A 20,220-nucleotide genomic window follows, 5' to 3' on the forward strand; every position below is an offset into this window, starting at 1 on the left:
ATCTATCAGTATTTTTCGGACATTTTACGTCTATGAATTGTAAGAAAAAGAAAAAAGAGATTTTTGACAAAAATTGCGTGACTTCGCAATAAAGAGGGGGGTCCCAGAGAGCGGGGGGTATTCCAATCGATACCACAATTGGGATTTTTCCAAAGAGACAGTAGATGAATAATTCCCCTAACTTTGAGCAAAATCTGTGATGGTCGTATCCAAGTGGCATGTACACTCCAAATGGAATGACCCATATTCAGTTATCTAACACAGTGATGATTAAATTTGAAATATTTTTATTGCAGTGATTATGATTAGGTAAATATAAACACTTCATGATTTTTGACAAGATCATTTTGAAATAGTTCGCATCCGTCTAGTTCAATCAACTTGTTCGTAACTGAAAATAGTTGAAAAGGTTGTTTATAGGACACGACCGCAAGGTCGACGTAGAATTACGACAGCCTGTCGTTTATCAATCTATTTCTTGCAATAGGTTTGGGAATACGATCGTTATGTTCTTATGTTGAAAAAAAGTAGGAGGGCGGTATCAAAGAAACGACCGCATAACGTAGGACTACGGTATTTTTTTATACTTTTTATCTAACAGTGCATTTTTATTTGCTGAGACATTACAGCGTTTTGAACAGTAATTAATATTAATAAAATATGTGAATTCAACCTTATTTATATTGGCATCTCCACTTCGCAAATACTTGAATTAGAAAAGCATTTGTTCGTAGCTTGTAATGAAAAGACAAACATTTGAATTAGCAAATTCGGTAGATTCTCCCTTTCTCAGTAAACAGTGAATACGAACCTATCCGGTATTTGAGACCAGAATGATTCACTGCACCGGCCGCTGTCGAAAAATTAACACCAAGAAAAATATGCTTGCAAGGCTGCCCCGCTATCAGCAACGTTTTGTAAAAGACAAAATTAAACTAGCCACTTCAATTACAACACTTTGAGGCACCAAAACGTGCCAGTTTCCGATGATTCTTCTTCTCTGGTTATTCCGGCCAGAATTCCAGCTATTTTGATACTTTTGCAGTAGCCATGTACTACTAACAGCCGCCGGCATTACGGGTGAAACCGGCACGAGATGACCGGTACTATTTTGCTTTCCTCCTTTCAACGGCTAGCACCTAGAGTCCGTATGTCACTGGTACAGGTTTAGAATGAAAATGATGGGGTGAAATATTCGAATGTAGTTGGAAGTTAGTTGGAACGAGGAAGGAATTAAGAAAAAATGCATCGGAAACAGAACACAACAAATCGTTTACAAAATTAGATCGGTTGTATCCGTTAGTGTCGGCTGTGATTGGGAAGAGAGGTATTGATTGGCTGCTCAGTATGATTTTCACCAATTTTTCAATACTGTATCTAAAACAATAGGTTGTTTTTGTAACATAAATTTAACCGTAAAAGAATTTCTGATCGATTGATGCCAGAACCTTGATAACCCTATTTCAAATGACTGAAATATAAGCGCTCAAAACCTGATCACTTTTCCCAGGTTGAATTACTAGATTTTAAACCCAACCCAACTTCCAGATAGACGTAGTCCTACGTCAAAAAGATGGAAAGAAATTATGTTAAGCATTGTGAAGTTCTGATGCTGGAGTGCTCGTCCTCTGTCAGCTGCTATAGAATACTTAGTAGCTGATAAAGCTCTGAAAATAGTAGAAAATGCTACCGAGATTACCATAGTAAGAGGGTGGTATCCAAGACACGACCGCATGAAGTAGGACTACGGAACTTTTCACCATCAGCGGCATTTTGGTGACTGGTAGAGATAAATCTCAGCTACTTTATTTATATAATTTATGGGAGAGGAGCTCACGAGGTACGATGCCGGCCTAACAAGCCAGTCGTCGTAAGTTCGAGTCTCGGCTCGGGAGAGACTGTTAGTGTCAGTAGGATCGTAGCGCTAGCCCCGCAATTTTCCTGTACACTAAGCAGTCGGCTGCGAAGTCTGTGTATAAAAAATTAGAAGGTCAAGTTCCGAATCGGAATGTAGCACCAAGGGGGACCACCTCATAAAATGAAGACTAAATTTCCACATGTTAGCTTTTATACGTGACTACTGATAGATAAACTTCCGGTAGGTGTGTATTTGTGGACAGGAGTGAGTAAAACAACAACAAATCCGCTATAAAACTAAATTGCTTGTAAACCTTGCTTCAGCTCTGATTGGTCGAAACATGCGTTCACTAAGGCTCCAAATTATTCAATACTACAATATTATAATATAACACAAAATCATATTTTTTCACATTATGGTGGATACATAGCTTATTTCCTAATCCACTGCTCTTAGAATGAAGGAAATCCGTTGGAAACTAACTGAGTTTTAAACATTTGAAAGTGGACAGTTTTCGAGACGCTCTCGTTTTTCCAGTTTTAATTCGTACCCCTAAAAATGTGTACGTTGTACTTTGAACGGCGGTTTTAAAGAATACGTTCATTTGCATCACGTTACTTAGTTTGGAGCTTTCTTTCTCTTTATTTAATAATCTGAACCAAATGAGGCCCACGATGGCTTAACCGAAAAAGAAAATGAAATTCAAACACTCCCTAATACTTAGGGGCCGTTCAATAATTAGGTAAGTATATTTTTTCACTTTTTCACAACTTAATAAAGGATAAAGGATTTCTATATCTTCCAGTTATTACATTTCGTGTAATATTGAAATACTTCACGGGACCATTGAATATTTGAAACATTCATTGCACAGAAAGAATTATCGGTCCCAATAATTACTTCAGGTGTTCCTTAAAGTTTTCCGCTACTATTCATCGAATACTGATAAAATTTCTGTCAATTAACAAAAACCTATTGGAAATTAGAAGCATTCATATATGTAATTTTTAACCAGGGGATATTGATAGTACAGTGTTTTTTCGATTTTATCACGGTCAAAAAAAATTTTACCGTGAATTTGGCGAAACCGTGAATTTAGCGAAATGATAAAAATTAATTTTTTTGTGTTGGATTTAACTGAAATTTATGATATATTGAGTAAAATGATGCACTTGCATAGTTGAATGGAATATAAGTTCAAGATACACATGAATAAACAAGAAAAGGTTATTTTTTGATATTTTTCTCCACTGAATTTTCGCGGACTTTCTCACGGCTATTATACATGCAATATCAATATGATTTGTACTGCTCATTATTCAGCATAGCTAGCAGAGTCTAATGCTTGTTTATGTGAAATTGTGGAACCGCTAGATTTATAATTTTTAAAACCACGCTCTATGAGGACCAAACTGTAGGGATTTTTAACTTGTTAACAGATCTTCCTTCTCAACTGCTCGAATAATACGTAATTTTTGCTTCAACGTCAATGAAATACGTATTCAAGGTTCATTTTTCTCAAACTTATGACACAAATTATTTGTAACAGATATGACACTTGGTTGCCTCAGAAAATTGATCAAATAAATTGAGTTCATGAAACTATACACATGCAAGGACACAAGGCACAAATGAAAATGATGTTTCGAATACATTTTTCGCAACTAGAAGTACATTATTCTTGATTTGAAGTTTTTTTTAAAAAAAGCGTGCTAAAAGCGAAAAAAAACCGTGAGAAAATCGAGCGTGAATTTGGCGAGTAGTGACAAAAACGACTGTTTTTTTTTTATTCTCGCTTATTTTCCGTCGGTCTAGTTCGCCACTGTTGTGGCCAATCACCGACGCCCAGGGAGGCGACTCCGCACCCAGGACCCTAACTCACGACCCGTTTATTAACGGACCGGCGCCAACGACTTTACTTCCTCATGCGATGGAAGGCGTGATCCCAGAGATTTTTCGCCTCAGAAAATCTCCCGGTGTCGGCTAGGATTGAATCTAGACCAGTTTGGGTTGGTTGTGAGTGGATCACGCCACCTCACAACCATCGACACCTATGTCGGCGGTGGGATTCGAACCCAGGCGTCGAGCGTGGTTGGCGGAGACGTTACCAACCACACTAGGCCCCGCTGCTAAAAAAACGACTGTTGATAAAAGCGAAAAAGCACTGTACTTATGCTAGTTTCTTTATTGGTAAGCATCTTCGTCAATGACTTTTATCACTACACTTCAACATTTTGGAAGATAAGAAGTGAATAAATAATGAATAACTCAATCATACATGCAACTCAAGTATTTATTGCTTACCACGGTCTGTCTTGAGAGATATCCATCCACTATATTACTCTATGTTATCAATCAAGCAATAGCAACCAAATTCGGAGTAAAAACAATTCCTCCCGATTTCTCATACGAAAGTTCCATAAAGCTCTACTCATATGGAACCAGCAGAAAAACAAACACGCCGAAAGCGATTCGAATTCATCAATAACATCGCTACATCTTAGACCATTTAGGATGGTGGTTATCAAATTCATTCGTCCGACAATTTCTCGACCCTTTCGAGTGGTGGACAGAAACTCACATACGAACCCAACAGAAATCGGGTGCCAATCGAAGACGGGCAGCCTGCCAGCGTCAACCGAAAGAAACGGCCAGCTAGACAAGACGGCACCACCCTACTAATGGGTCCGTTCTGTTGTACAGAATTGGTCCGACTTTTCCGGCATGTACCATACTATACGAAGGAAACGAAAAAGCATAGTTCTATCAGTTAACAAAAAAAAATGATATCCTCTTGCTATCAGTCTACTGCGCCTTGCTTCGGTTTGGATGTAATAAATTTTTATAAGGATAATTCCCCCAAGGGGAATAAAGCGGCTTGCCAAAGCTTGGGTAAAGTGGAAAAAAGGGTAAAGCTTTTCTCGTCCTCCGCCGTCTATTTCCAGACCTTGCGGGATTGGCACAAGCATGTGCGGAAATTTTATTTCCTTTTATAGCTCAGTTTGGATAATACCGGCACTGGCTTTGACGAGCAGGAAGTACAGTAACGTTCGACCGTTCGTTCCAACTTTTACTCTGCCATCACACACAGCATGAACCCGAGAAACGTTCCTAGTACCGCAGTAAAACATCTTGCAAGACAAATGCTTTCTGGTTTGAACGCACGTTGAAAGAGTAACGATAATCCTCCGCTTCACTAGCTGCTGGGAAGCCGTGGTAAGCAAGTGTGCAAGTTTCCATGCACGTAGAGCAATCCGGTCGAATGGCATGTGAAGCACAATTCTTGGTTGAGATTTTTGAAGTACTACCTGCAGCAAGGCATGATCCGTTTTGCTGTGAAGTTTCCACTTAGTATGCGGGCAAGTGTTTACGTAATTGATTCAAAGTACAAACAATATTGAATCAGAAGCCAGGATTTGAGGAATGCTGAAGCTGACCACAGAACAAAACAAATCAGACGGGTTTATAAAAATAATATAATAATTATTACTATACGTAATCACAGTTATTAAGGGACCTCAATAAATTGAATAAAGAACAGATTCTATCTGAGCATTGTGGTGAGGTGATGATAGATTAAAGATGACTTTTCTGGTAGCAGAAAAAGAAACAATCTGTTCCTCGTTTCTGTTGCCCTTTTCGCTAGTAAAGGAGTGTGAACAAACCAATATAAAATTTATGACCTGGCAAGTGATTTGTGGATTTTACAAATCGTGCTATCTGTTCCCTAGGTCACGTATTATCGGCCCATAAATCTGCTAGACGAAGCTTGTATCAGATTTGGTCTTAACCAGTGTCGCCGAAGGTGTTTTATGGGGTGGCAATTGCACAAAAGTTTAGAAAAATATTCTTGAAAAGTGATTTTGATAGTGATGAAAAAATTCTTCAAAATCCATGTCGAAAAAAATCTTGTGTCATATTCAGTGCATTCTGCATGTAAATTAAGTTGTAAACTCAGCACTAGCTAACGAAATTAGTGTATCAATCACTCAAAAAAGACATTTTCATGAAGAGTGAAAAGACCCGGCTTCGCACCAGCAGTCGTTTCGTTTGTTGAATGGCTATATCCTTGCACATGAACCATATGGATTTATTATTCATGCACGAATCTGCTAATGCAATTCAACCGAGAATACCTAACGATGTTACCGTTTCAATTTTACGTCAGTTTCCATCACCGTTTCGGATGCATCGTTTCGCAGCGTTCTTTGCTACAGTGTGTCCTCTTTAATACGGCGTGAGCAGCGATACAGTGTTTCAGTTTATGTTAAAATTCATCTGCAAACTATATTTTCTTGATTTCAATCAGTTATGGATAACACATCAGGCATACGAGAAGCATGACACTCAATCGGATTGCACATTTTAAGACAGATAAACTACTCTATGTAAAACAATTACAGATCGTAGATTTGTCGGATTACAATAATAATACTCTGAAGCTAGAGTAGAAACATATGTGTGACAGTAGCATATTTTCAATACTTGCCACTAGCGGACATTTTGCTAGACAACGAATACAAAGTCTACATAGTAGAAGACGGATGAAGCTGGATTGCAGGCCTCAACTACGGTGCTATTTTTACTGGACGGAGAGAGTCAGATAATTTCGTAGGAATGCATGAAAGAATAGATGATTTTGTTCTGTTTGGAAATGGAATTAGAGACACCTCAATAGAGTTAAAATAATCTGCTGGTATTAGGAGTACAAAGTAAGCCACTCTCCATTTACAAATGTATGGTTTGTCAGTACTGTGCCATGCGAGTAAAATTCTAAAATTAAGCGACATTGTATAAAACGAGCTACTTTGAACTTTTTACTTCATTTAAATAATTTTGAACATTCTAAATTGATTCCAAAGATTAACCTTTCGAATTGTTTATAGTCTGCCAATGCATAACGAATCGGATATTGGATACACTCAAACCCAAAAGACAAATCGTTTAAAATAGTTGGTTAATAATAGTTGGTTTATTGGTGAGTCATCTAGATCATTTTAGGCTGTTCTCCGAAGAAATTGGTTGAAATATCTGTTTAAGTTGCATAGAAAACCCCCTGTCAACAACATAGAAATATTTCCTGCCTCTAAAACTTCCACATACCGAATTTGGTTCTATTTGCTTGATAAGTTCTCGAGTTGTGCAAAAATATGTATTTTTTTCAAATTGCCAATTTTTTCTTGAGTTTGTAGAAATTTGTGTTTCATTTGTATGAAAACTATACCTTCCAGAGAAGGCTGACACATAGACAGGCAGACAGACAGACAGAAAGACAGACAGACAGACAGACAGAACTGCATTTTTATATTTTTGCCTTTCTCCTAGAATGTTATAGCAATCACTGCAAAAACTAAAGGCATGAAAGTGCTCTAAAGGCCGAATATCGTATATCACTCGACTCAGTTTGTGGAGCTGTGTATTTTCTGTATTTACGTATGTATGTGTGTATGTGTGTATGTGTGTGTATGTATGTGCAACTTTTTTTTTCAGAGACGACTGAAGTCCATGAAATTAATTGTCGGATTTCATCCCACATCGTCTCAAGGATTGGCAGCACCCTCTCCGAATTGGTTGAAACTTTTTGGGTGTGAAGACATCACCTAATTAACCATCTCTGCATACTTACTTTTTCCAACATTAGTCTAGACTGTCTTCTGAAAAGGGCGAAACTTTTTTGCCGATTTTTTGTAAATCAATATGATTCAAAAACGGTAAATTCTACAAAAAAGAGTTCTAGAAGTAACTTTTAGGAAATTGTCTGAAAAGTTATATATCAAGTCCTACACTGAACACAAAACATCGATTTAACAAAAACGGTCACCTCCGAATTTGCTAAAATTTTTTTCGGTGAAATACAACATTGTTGGCTACATTTCGTTCATACATCGCAACTTGAGCATATTTAAGGAAATAGAGTTATTCTCAAAAATAAAAAAATAAAATGCAAACTAAAACTAAGGTGCATTATTTTTTCAGTGTAAAACAACCTGATAGAATGAAATACTTGTTATGTTTATGTGTATGTGTATGCATGTATGTTTATGTGTATGCATGTACCTGAAGTTCACTGTATTACAGATGTGAATGCTTCTCACATCTTATGAACCTACCTGATAAATTTAACTATGAAAATGGTGTTAATGTGGAAGAAAAAATCGATTTTTTTACTTTATAATTCAAATGTTTTATTTTCAAACATAATCACTTAGCATCTATTTTTTACCACTACTAAATACAGTAAATAATTTTGGGTCATCTTCTGTACTAGAATATCTTTTAACTGCTATTTGATTATTACCTCAAGGTACAAAACTATTAAATTTCTGTGTTCCAGGTATAGGTTTTACTTGACTGAATAGTTCTTCTAGTTCCTCTGACATTTTTGTGTACTGTTCTTTGCATATGGAGCAGAAATTTAATTTAGTTATACATTTGTCTGTTTGTTGAACTGCCCAGTCGTAAAGTTCTCTTGAAGTTTTAATAGTATTTCCGTATTCTCGGGCAAGACTTGCTCTCTTTGCCATTCGTTTGAGAGTACCTCCGATTACGACACAGGGACCTTCTCCATGTGATGTTGCGAAAAAGTGCCACTCTACTTCTACTTTATACCTTAATTTGAAATCACACAATCAGCTTTTAAACAGGTTCGTAACGTGCATACATATCACAACAGATACAATAGGTAAAAGATACGTAGGGGTAAAGAGGGTAAGACCGCTCACCGTAGTTTTACTACCAAGTTATATAATAATTGAAAAATTTCTTCAACTATCTATTACAGTATAATTACATAACATTTTGCACCCCTCTCTTTTTTGATAGTGCGCGAACGGTCACAGAATTAATCAAAAACAACCTTTCAGCTGGCAACCAGTCAATGCGCTATTGTTTTGCGGCAACAGTATGTTTTATTCGTGAATATACGTTTAACTGCTTGCCTGAATCTGTCTTCTTTCGGAAATATTGAAGGCCGTGAGTAATCTTGTAATGAAAATGTTCCACTGGGGGTAAAGTCGCCCACTATACATGGGGTAAAACCGCCACATATACAACTGCTTGTTGTTTTACTTCAAGACCCAAATGCCTCTACACTACAAAGGGAATATTAACAGGATCAGTAAAGCAATTTCAAGCCACATAAGATGTTAATCGACCATTTTCGATTTGGTAGAAGCTTTTCTAGTAATATTTTTTCAACGCAACTAATTTTTGAAAAAAATAAACTTGTGTAAAAATGGTATTAATAAACAAAAATAATTTTAGAGCCAGGACGGTTTGTTTGATCGATATGACGTCTCCGGCAGAGTTGAAAATAGTAGTTTTTACTTCCGAAAAAAGTATGCACTGTAAAAAAATTTAAAAATATATATAAAAATAGAATTTTAAATTTTTGTTTTTGCCTGCAAAATCTACAAAAGGTAAGATAAAATTTGATGGTTGTTGGATCATGGAGTAATAGAAGTATTAATAGCTCAAATTTTGTAAAGATTTATTTGGGCGGTTTGGTTGATGTATAAAGTCGTTGGTAATTTTGTTCTTCAAAAAAAAAACATAAAAAAAATTTAAAATATCCATAAAAAATTAATAATTATTATTATTACTCTATACATAATAAGTCTTAAAATAAATCATACAGACAGGTTTAATGAGTTTTTATTTTTAGCTTAAAGACAGATTAATTATAAATTGAATATCTGGAAAAACCCCAATTCTGAAAATCTATTTATTTTGAAAACCACAAAAAGTTACCTAAACATTAATTTGAACTTGGATAATCGAAAAACAAAAAAAAAGTTAAAATTTTTTTTTCAGATTTTTCACAGTGTATATGTCATTAAAAAAGAAAAAAATACCATCTACAACTTTGTCAAAGACACTTTACCGATAAAATCAACCGTTTTGGCCCTAAAAATATTTGTCATCCTCAAAAAATGGTAGGCGATCTTACTCCGCTGGTGGGTGGGCTTACCCCGCATGAAAAAAATCTGCACATTTTCAATGCATTTTTAAAATTAAAAAAAAAAGCTGGAAAATAAATAAAAATATTTCAATTTTTATTTTTTGAATGCGGGTATTGAATAGAAGAACCTCTTAGCGAAGAAAAAATAAATTTGCAGCCGCAACTTTTTTTTCTAGAAACAGAAAACAGAATTGCTTAAGGGGGCGGTCTTACCCCGCTTACCCCTACGTAGAATAAACATATATTCTGCAGGTAGAATAAACATGTATTGTAGCAGTCAAAACACCAGCAGCAGCACACCTCTCAGGAGAAAATTACCTACCGCGTTTGGGTTACCTATGTTCTACAGCGGCCACGTGCTTCACGCAGGATTTTGCTTCTAGAGTCAAAAACAACACTCAAACACTGGTTCTACTATTACCTAATTTATTGACATAACACATTTACACAACATAACAAGTATTTCATTCTATCAAGATGTTTTACACTAAAAAAATAATATACCTTGGTTTTAGTTTGCATTTTCATTTTTTATTTTAGAGAATAATTTTTTTTCCTTAAATATGCTCAAGTTGCGATGTATGAACGAAATGTAGCCAACAATGTTGTCTTTTACCAAAAATTTTTTTAGCCAATCCGGAGATGACCATTTTTTTAATCGATGTTTTGTGTTTAAATTGCATTTTTCTCAGTGAAGGATTGATATATAATTTTTTTCCACATATTTGAAAATTCAGACAATTTCCTAAAAGTTACTTATAGAACACTTTTTGTTAGAATTTACCGTTTTTGAATTATATTGATTTACAAAAAATCGGCAAAAAAAGTTTCGCCCTTTTCAGAAGACAGTCCTGACTAATTTTGGAAAAAGCAAGTATGCAGAGATGCTTAATTAGGTGATGTCTTCACACCCAAGAAGTTTCAATCAACTCGGAGAGGGTGCTGCCAACCGCGGGTTCATTTGGCGCGAAATCCGTCAATTGGAAAAGTCATGACACATCAATATCTCAGAAACCTCACAATCGATTTTAACAAAGCTGATGACAAATGAACGGGCTATCTCCAGAACCCTAAAATTATAAATTTCATAATGATTGAACATATGGCTCAAAAGTTATGTAAAGAAATGTTTTCCAGAGGCTGTTTAAACTCACTCATTTTCCTCAGAGATGGCTGGACCGATTTTCATAAAATTAGTATCGAACGAAAGGTCTAGTTGTCCCAAAGGTTGCTATTGAATTTCATTGTAATCTGTTGGTAACTTTGTCCGTTATTTATAAAAATGTGAAATCACGTTATAAAAGCAAAGCTTATACCAAAGCCTGTTTAAACTCACTCACTCACTTAGACTTTTCACGAAATTAGTTGCAAATGAAAGGTCTAGTGACCTTATAACACCCTAGTGAATTTCATTGTAATAGGATTGTTAGTTTAGGCACCGTGTTTCAAAATGTGATTATCATGAAACTTAATTATCTCAGAAACTATACACAATCAATTTAAACAAAACTTGTGTCAAATGAACGAACTGTCTTGAAATTTTTATCTTATGATTAACCATGTGGTTCAAAGTTTTTAAAAGAAACGTGTTCCGGAGGCTTTGAAACTCACTCATTTTTCAATTTTTACAAAATTAGTGTCGTATTGAAGGCCTAGTTACACCAGAAGACCCTATTGAATTTTATTACTATTTTATTACTTTAACTTTGATCGTTGTGTATAAAAAGTTTTCGTGTAAATCTATTTTGAAAAATAAGTTGTTCGAATGAGAAAGGCTGGGTCTCACAGCTAGGTGGAATAATTTGGGTTTAGCTATCTCTTATTGAAAATCTTTTTTTTTTCCTTCTTCTAATGGTAATTATCAGCTTGCGCGAGTAACTATAATAAAAAACAATCAACGACCAACAATGGAAAAAAGGGATACTCAGCGATGTTCAAACACTCAGAAGAGAACATTGTCTTTTATTCATCGCCCAAACATTTCCTCCAAAACGAGAGCGTATTGTCGGATGTCCCAGTACGAAGCGATCGTTTCACTTTCAAAAATTCTTCACTTTTATGAACACGCTCTCGCAGTTACAATACATAACACTGGTCGACAAAAGTAAAAAAAAACCCTATGACTTCAAGATTACAGAAATGAGTTCCGTGCATTATGGGGCCCATAGTCGCATTGGAAGTGAGACAAGTCTTCATACACTTCATGGAAGTTTTCCCGTAAGCAATCGGAGAATCGGCAAACCTGGCAAGCAATTAGTCTGAGGCCTTTTAACGCAAAGTCGGCTTTCGTCCCCCACGAAGAGAAAATACCAAAAAAGTTATGACTTTGAAAACCAGGAAATAAAATTGTTATATGCTACAAGGACTATTAGTATTAATTCACCGATTGTTTGTACTTTATTGTATTGTACTTAAGCGGCAAAAAGGAAAATTTTTCTTTATCGTATCCTAACGGGTAAAAATGGATTCGTTACAGCAACCCAACGGCCAAATATTTAGCAGCGAAGGTTATACTGTTGGTCCGGTGTTAGTTATTACGACCTGTTAAAACTGAACTTAACCATCACTTGCAGACAATACCGAATATGAATACAACAATACTAGCAAAGATACAAAAAAGTGATTCTAAACCATGACAACGCTCGGCCGCATGTCAAACTTGACAACAGCCTTGGTGACACTCAAATCCCGCCAAACATGTGAAAAGGGCCCATGTGCCATATGTAAACAAGCCAAATTTTCTCGTTTTTTGATTAATACAAGCGAAATCTGCCCTTAATAATATGATTTATTGATAAAAGAATTTACTCTTAATCAAACAATCTTATTTGTACGGGTAGATTAAGCTTGTATTCATCGAAAAACGTGAAATTGCGGCTTGTTTACTTATGACACATGGGCCCTTAGCGAGAAATGCCAAGTCTTCCATGATATTGCGCCTTTATTTGTTCCATTTGATGGCAAAAGGTCTGACTGATGACATTTGATTACCTAACTAAGAAAAATATATTCGAAAAGAACAATCATCCACAAAGTAACTCGACGGTAATCTATTGTAGACCGTCGGCAACCTCTTTAATTTAATTTTCTGGCAGACTATGCACTTTAAAATCTGAAAAATGTGTCAGTACTCATACACAAACAATATAATATGTTCATATTTTTACACTCAGTGAACCAAATCTATCGAGTTCACCCAGGAAACAATTCCCAGCAAAACTAGAACACAAGCAATGTCTAGCGGATACGAGACAACTTGTCTGGAATTTTATTTATAGTAACTTTGCAGCAAGATAGCACATTGCATTTACAAGTTGCTATCGCAAAGCGGTTGGCAAGAAACTTTTACTTCCCTGACTCGAGAGCTTTCCTCCCTCACGCGTCAGCGATGAGACGGCAGTTGTGAACAATTGTCTTCGGTTCGGCGTTTTGCCATCAGTACGAGATGGCTCAATATCAACACACTCTCGAATGCACGACCCACATAAACTGTTAACGCTATCTTTGAAGAGGAATGAGGGTGAAAGCATTGTTACTGTTCACATAAAACATAAAATAAGATAAACGATCCAAGTGCCAATTTGACCCAGCGTGTGCCAATCCACACACAATTGTATCGAAGACTGTCTGCAAAGCCACCGTCTGCCAAAACCTTAAGACTTCATGTTTCATGGTACGTGCGGTTTGTATAAAACTTCACCGGTGCGAAGTCATGTATCCTACCTCTGCTGATGCCTCCATGTTTTATTATACCTACAGCAGCAAAAAAGGCTCGATTTAGACAGATTCCATTTCGATTGGCTTAGCTGGCAGGACAAGAAAGGACGTGACAGGAATACTCAAGTTCGACAATTGGGTGTTGAGATTTACCATTTTTATTGCTTCCAACACTCGCCGTGGATTCTCTTGCCTCCTTGATTTAATGGCTATCGTTTTTGGTAGCAAGGTGATAACCGTCGCACTCAAAATCAAAGTCAATACGGGAAATCTACACTGATGAGGACAGTATGATGTCTCAGTAGTTGAATCTCACCTTCAAAATACATCGCTTTTCTTTTTATAAAAATACATAGTCAGTTTCACATCCGGCATTCGAGTATAAATCGGGCCGCATTATGCTGTCTTAAATTTTTTTTTTTTTTCGCTACGGTCAATTAAAGTACTTACGTTTCCCAAGAAACAGCGGAGAAAACAAAACTCTCGAAAACTAATTTAGCAACATGATTTCACAGACCGTTCCTGTCACACAAACACGAAGCGTTCACCTCGGACAGAACCATTAGCCTCCGTTCCTATTGCTACCGGTCCGGACAATAGCCACGTACAAGGCAGCAATAAACAGTTAAGCTTCGCCTTGTCCTGGGAAAACAGGAGCCGGTGCTCTATGGGAAGCCTGCACGTATGTGTACCTGTTGTGGACAGTGGACCGCACCGATAAGAAAGGTCCCACCCGTGTCCCAAGTCCCTAGCCAGCCTCACTGTGGCCCCTCTGACATTCACGTGATTTACGACGAGTTTTTAAGAAATTGAATTACACGTTAGAGAAAGAAGACTGAGAGGAAGAATTTATCTACCTTTCAGACGAAATTGATCTCCAAATTAGTTTTCACCTTTTCTTTCCTGTCCGTGTTTTTGCACGCGCGCTCGGTGATTTTTCAAGCGAACGAGAAAACTTTCCAAGTGTTATATTGCCTCCATTCAACTCGATTAGGGAATTTCTTCTCTTGCTTCTGACTTCCAACGAAATAAGGGTATATCGATTTACGGGAACCGTCCCTTTTCACTTCAAAATATTGCTACTCAGCTCGAGTCTATCCTAAATTTTCGCACAACAAATGAGTAAGTCACTACTTGTAAAAAATAGTCCTTTTATTGATATTCATTGCACGGTCGTTACAATTAGCATCTGCCCTGCTTTTTCCGGCAAACGGCAACCGTTAATTGTAAAGATCTTGGCGCTGTCTAACCGGCCCAAAATATAATGCACAGATAAGCGAGGTCAGTTGCTCTTGATTATAGGGTTACTTTTTCTCTTCTTCCATTTTATTCACAGCAGCAGCAACTTTGGCATTTTAACCGCCCAGAATGGTCACGCTAAGGGAGCATCGTATGCCGCGGACGGCGGCACAACTATCGGAAGCCCTGCTAGGCGGAGTGAAGTTTCGCCCATCCAGAGTCACGTAAGTTAGTTGTAATCAATTGGAGTGGGCAAAATGATTAAATGGCAAAATACAGTGAGTCGGTCAGAGCGGTTCCGGACCGCATTGATTATATATGTTACATTATAACAATTTTTTTTAAAGCTAAACAGTAACAGTTTGTTTGTTCGGGCCCAGTCCGTAGTATCGTCGCCCAACGTAACACATCACACTTGATACTGATCTATGGCTATTTGAAAAGCATAAGGATACCCATTTAACAATGCCAACAAGCTTATTAATCGATAAAAAAAACCCTAATTATTCCACTCAGCGATACAGAAACCTTTGTTATACTAATTATTACTATATGCTTCTTATGCCAGTCAGCCACAAATCGTATACCAACGTAAGAAGTCCGATTTTATTAAAAAAATAGAATGAATTTGAAAGATGATTTTCCAAAGGATGAACCAAATACGATAATTGAATCAAAGCTTGGCGTGGTTTGCATTGTATGAAAAGGAAGGTTTTTCGCGACATTCAAGGATTTTGGCTTTTCAGAGTGTAGACTTTTCGAAGGCCTAGGCTGTATCGTAAAATCCGAAACAAGCACTTTATGCAACTTGCTACGATCACGAGAAATGGGATGACATGGATACTCTGTTTGCACTGAGTAAATTAAATTAAAAAGCAATATTTATATCTTACATACGCATGGTATATCATATCATATATCTTTGGTAAAGCTTTCAAAATATCTTCATCGCTAATTTTGTTACTCTTGCACGCTGATCAGATTTTGCTACAATGCTTGCTACAATCTAATATACCCATATTAAAAGTGCGCATTGTAGTTTTCTCTTTTTTTGGTTCCATTTTGATACACTGTCGCTTGCATCCTCGCGACATGTCCGGCCCATCGCAGCCTCCCAACCTTCGACTATCCGTTCAAATACGTCCAATGCGCGTATGTCCTTCATAAGCAGCGTCACGTTTTCAAGTGCATAGAGAACTACTGGTCTAAACTGGATTTTGTACATCGTCAGTTTCGTACAGAGCCGAAACGTTTTGCGAAAGCCAAAGTAGACCCGAATCTCAGCTTGCATATGTCGTTGGATGTCCTTACTTGTGTTATTGTCGGCTGTTACCAGAGATTCCAAGAATATGAACTCATCTACCACTTTGGGTTAATCACCGTCCTTGGGAGGCAAATGTTGGTTTCTGTCGAGCCTCTCCCTTTCATATACTTCGTTCTCGACGCATCAATTTCTAGTCCAACTCTTTTAGCATCCACTTTTAGTCTAGCGTAGATTGCCTCCGCCGCCCCAAAGTTTCTCGTAATAACGTTGAGGTCGTCTGCGAAGCCTATGAATTGACCACCTTAACTGGAATTCGTATCTTTTGTTTCGATACCCCTTCGTCGGGTTACACCGTCAATAGTAATGTTGAACAACATGTAAAATAGCTCATCTCTTTGTCTCAGTCCTCTGTGCGCTTCGAAGGGGTTCGAGAGTGCCTCCGTACACGTAAGACATAATTCGATTCAAGGTTGCTTCGATAAGTCGTGCCAGTTTATCCGGAAAACCACAGTCGTGCATTATTTGCCATAGCTGGTCTCGATCGACTGTATCATACGCAGCCTTGAAGTCCACGAAAACATAATGCGTGGGCACGTTGTACTCCTGGCATTTCTGAAGGATCTGCTGGAGAGTAAAGATTTAATCCGCAGTAGCGCGTGCTTGTGTCAAGCTGCTTGGTACTGCCTTACGAATTTATTTGCTAGGGAAGAAAGACGACGAAGCAGAATTTGGGAGAGGACTTTGTAGGCGGCGGTGATCAACGTTATTCAATGGTAGTTGCTGCATTGTAGTCGATCGCCCTTTTTAATATGGGGCATACATTTCCTTCCATCCATTTCTCCGGTAGTCAGTGGAGTGCCGTTGCCAGTGTCTCTTTGCCGTGCCTGCGGCTCGCTTGTTCTTTAGTGACCAAATTTTCCGTTTGATCTTTAGAATATCGGAAACTGGGACACTGTTAGGCACTTCAAGGTAACCTTCTCTTCCGCCTCCTTCCGTTGCAATCAGCTTGTTATCAGCTTTCCCTCCTTCTCTCCACACATATCTGGACTCGGTGTGTAGCCCTCACGGGATTGGTTTACCTTCTCGTAAAACTTGCGCGTGACGATAGCCCAACATTTCCCACGGTGCTTCCACAGACCGATATTATCAAATTGAATTTACCATCAAAACGGTAAACGCCAGTTTGTTAGTTATGATGCTTTTCATCTCAGGGTAAATCTTAAAAAAAATCGTTGATATCATTTTCAAGTTATGTTCATTTTATGTCAAAATAGCCGATATTCTTGGGAAATTCATACACACTAGACCTGTAATTGGTTTGAATCTCTCAGATTTTAATAGTACTTTGTAGGCATAGATATTTTGCCTACCTATAAGTAATTTGCATAACAAAGAAACAAGCCTGAGCTTTGAAAAGGGTGTAACCTCTTCATCCTAATAGAACTTATATAATCCAGCAATCAAAAGTTTATTTCAAATTATGTTGTGATTAATGAAGAAAAACCTTAAACTGTAGTAGGCACTGAAAATTTACAGGAATTTCAAAAGTTTGCGTTGTAAAAATTTTAATCATCGTAAGCATCGTTGTTTGTCTGTCTATCTGTCTGCCTGTTCCCTATGGACTCAGAAACTACTGAACCGATTACTGAGAAAACTTGCAATCAGGGGTTTTCGAGTAATTTATACTCTGTAAACTTGAAAACGTCTTCTAAGATAGCTGGGCAAATTTTGTATACGAAGATTTTTGAGTATGGACGGGGATTTGCGACTTACTGTATCATCTGAGACGTTGCTTTATCTCAGTGGCGTAGTAAAGTGGAATAGGGAGGGGAGTACGAGTTATGTCATCATTTAATAATTATTAATTTGATAATTTTATTCGGTACATAGTGATCCTAAGGCAATAGATTTTGTCCATCTCATTAGCGTGGCCAGGAAGAAGAAGCAGCAAGGGTGATATTTTTGAAGCAGATATCGGCACTCAGCAATAACAGACCATAGCAGCGGGTCGCGCCTGTGGCTACCTTCAAATTAAACACTTGTCCTGTGGTTGGTCACCTCGTCTCAGAAGCAGCGCGGTTCTTCTCAGTGTGTGTCGCCAGACTGCCATTATTCCCCCACTGTTGGGGCAACATGAAGATTGCCATCAGGAAATCTAATTTTGAAAATCAAAATGCCTTCTTCGAGGCAAATAAACAAGTCATTGAAAGTTAATAATTTTTGACAACGCAAGCAAGCATTTTGTGTTGGATCCTAGCAATTCAAATCTGTCGCACCCGTCTTACTTACTAAATGTGAAATAGCTTCCACAGTGCATCTTGTTCGTGTTCTTAATTCCAACTTCCAGCTTTGAATAACAAACTGCCCTGTTAGAACGCATTCACAAAAGCAGTTAGTTCGACTTTGCAGAGCTAATATGTAGTCGATTCAATCAATCAGCATGAACAGAATTTCGTTGTCTCCCAGCTGCCAAGTTGCAACATGATGCAACACGCAACAGCGAGCAAACGAAATCGCTTGATGTTACAAATCGCTATAAGATACGGGTTAAAACCGTTGCGTGCGTGAGAGCACCATCAGTGTTTATTCGCTGGATACAAAAATCATATGCGAATTGTGGAATAATTCGTCTGAAGAACATTAGGGAATGGAAAAACTGAATTGAAAGGCGTGGCCTATTTCGTAGCACCCTTCGGCTATAAAAGAGTGTTTCTGGGAAAACTAGCTACTTTCATCAATCGGATGGTGAGCTGGATGGACTGTCCACAACGTTGACAGCAGTAGCAGCAGATATCAGCACCCAGCAGTAACAGAGGATAGCAGCGGGTTGCGCCTGTGGTTGCCTTCAAATTAAACAAATCACTTGCCCTGTGGTTGGTGACCACGTCTCAGGCCTCTGCCAGGCTGAACGCCAACGCAAGCGATCGGGCGAGATTTTTGCCGTACATCAGCCGGCACTTCCTCTAATGGAAAATTTGGATCATTTTGTTCAGAAGAATATTACTGTCGGTAATATTACAGAGATGCGATTGCATTATATCCGATATGTAATTGAACAATTGTTGTTTTGAGGACAAATAAAACACTTAATTTTAAGAGTTAATAGCTTTGGGTACCAAGTAGCAGTATGGTAACAGCCTCAGCGGTAGGTGCAGCCGGTACATCCATGAGGCGGATGTTATAAGGAAGTAAATGGAAGCGGCACGGCGAAAAAGTTCGGGTGAGCTTAGACGCGCGTCATTTTTCGTTGTTGATATTATTCCCCACATGAAACGACGCGGTTTCGTACGATAGCGACGGTATTAGCGGTAGATGCATTTGTCAACACTTACTCCAGTAAAGCCGTGTCTAATTTTCAATGTGAACAAACCTTTCTATTGTGTTGGCCGTGCGCATTAGGCCTCTGCCAGGCTAAACGCGAAAAGCGGCGCGAACCGATTCGCCCGGCCGTGGGTTAATGTACAGCCGTAAGTAGAGCTGTGTAAAAGTATTCTACTTCAACTTTGCGGTCGTGGCTTTGCACACAACCCTCCTGTGATTTTTCTTTGTAAACTCCAAAACACCAAACTCGATCATTATGCCAATTTGTAAACGTTGATTCCTAAATTCGAAGTATATTCCCGTGTAATCAATTTGCCTGTATCATAGTGGCGTAGTTGAAGGTATATTTTTGGGTAATGGCTTTATTTCAACTCTATTTTCGGTACTGGTAGTCGAGTCCTGCAACCGTAAAACTGAGTTAAAAAAAATCTATCTATCGTTTATTGTGTATTGTGTATTTGCGCTCAATCTCTCACTAATATAATTTATATTGAAATGAAGAATTTACGCCCTCTTCAAAGTTTAGGCTTGTTTTTTGGTTATGTAAATTGCTGGTAGGTAGGCAGATATCTATACCTACAAAGAGATTAAAACCAATTACTGATTTAGTGTGTATGAATATCCCAAGAATGACGGCCATTATAATATAAAATGGACATAACTCAAAAATGCTATCAACGATATTTTTAAAAATTTACCCAGAGATGACCCAAGTAACACACAAAACTTGTTAGAAAATAATTCTCAATGACAGTAGTCATATAAGAGTACTATAAGCGCATTCGAAAACTTGTGTTGTTATTTTCTTGCTCTGGAGATATTATTCTATATCATGAGTGTATTTCATAGATTAATAAATAT

The 20,220-nt window shown here is 37.7% G+C and overlaps 1 protein-coding gene across 8 annotated transcripts in view; it reads left to right on the top strand.

Moving 5' to 3' along the window:
- Window positions 1-20,220, top strand: part of LOC129720839 (uncharacterized) — a 207,704-nt gene that overhangs the window by 135,432 nt on the left and 52,052 nt on the right. For 7 of the 8 annotated variants that reach the window (XM_055672659.1, XM_055672661.1, XM_055672660.1 and 4 more), the window contains one exon: window positions 14,872-14,998. In XM_055672659.1, the coding sequence (XP_055528634.1) occupies window positions 14,872-14,998 (127 nt within the window). The remainder of the gene's footprint in view (window positions 1-14,871; window positions 14,999-20,220) is intronic. The other variant, XM_055672667.1, reaches the window with a different exon arrangement.

The sequence above is a fragment of the Wyeomyia smithii genome, chromosome 2, assembly GCF_029784165.1.
Source record: "Wyeomyia smithii strain HCP4-BCI-WySm-NY-G18 chromosome 2, ASM2978416v1, whole genome shotgun sequence".
Classification (NCBI taxonomy): Eukaryota; Metazoa; Arthropoda; class Insecta; order Diptera; family Culicidae; genus Wyeomyia; species Wyeomyia smithii.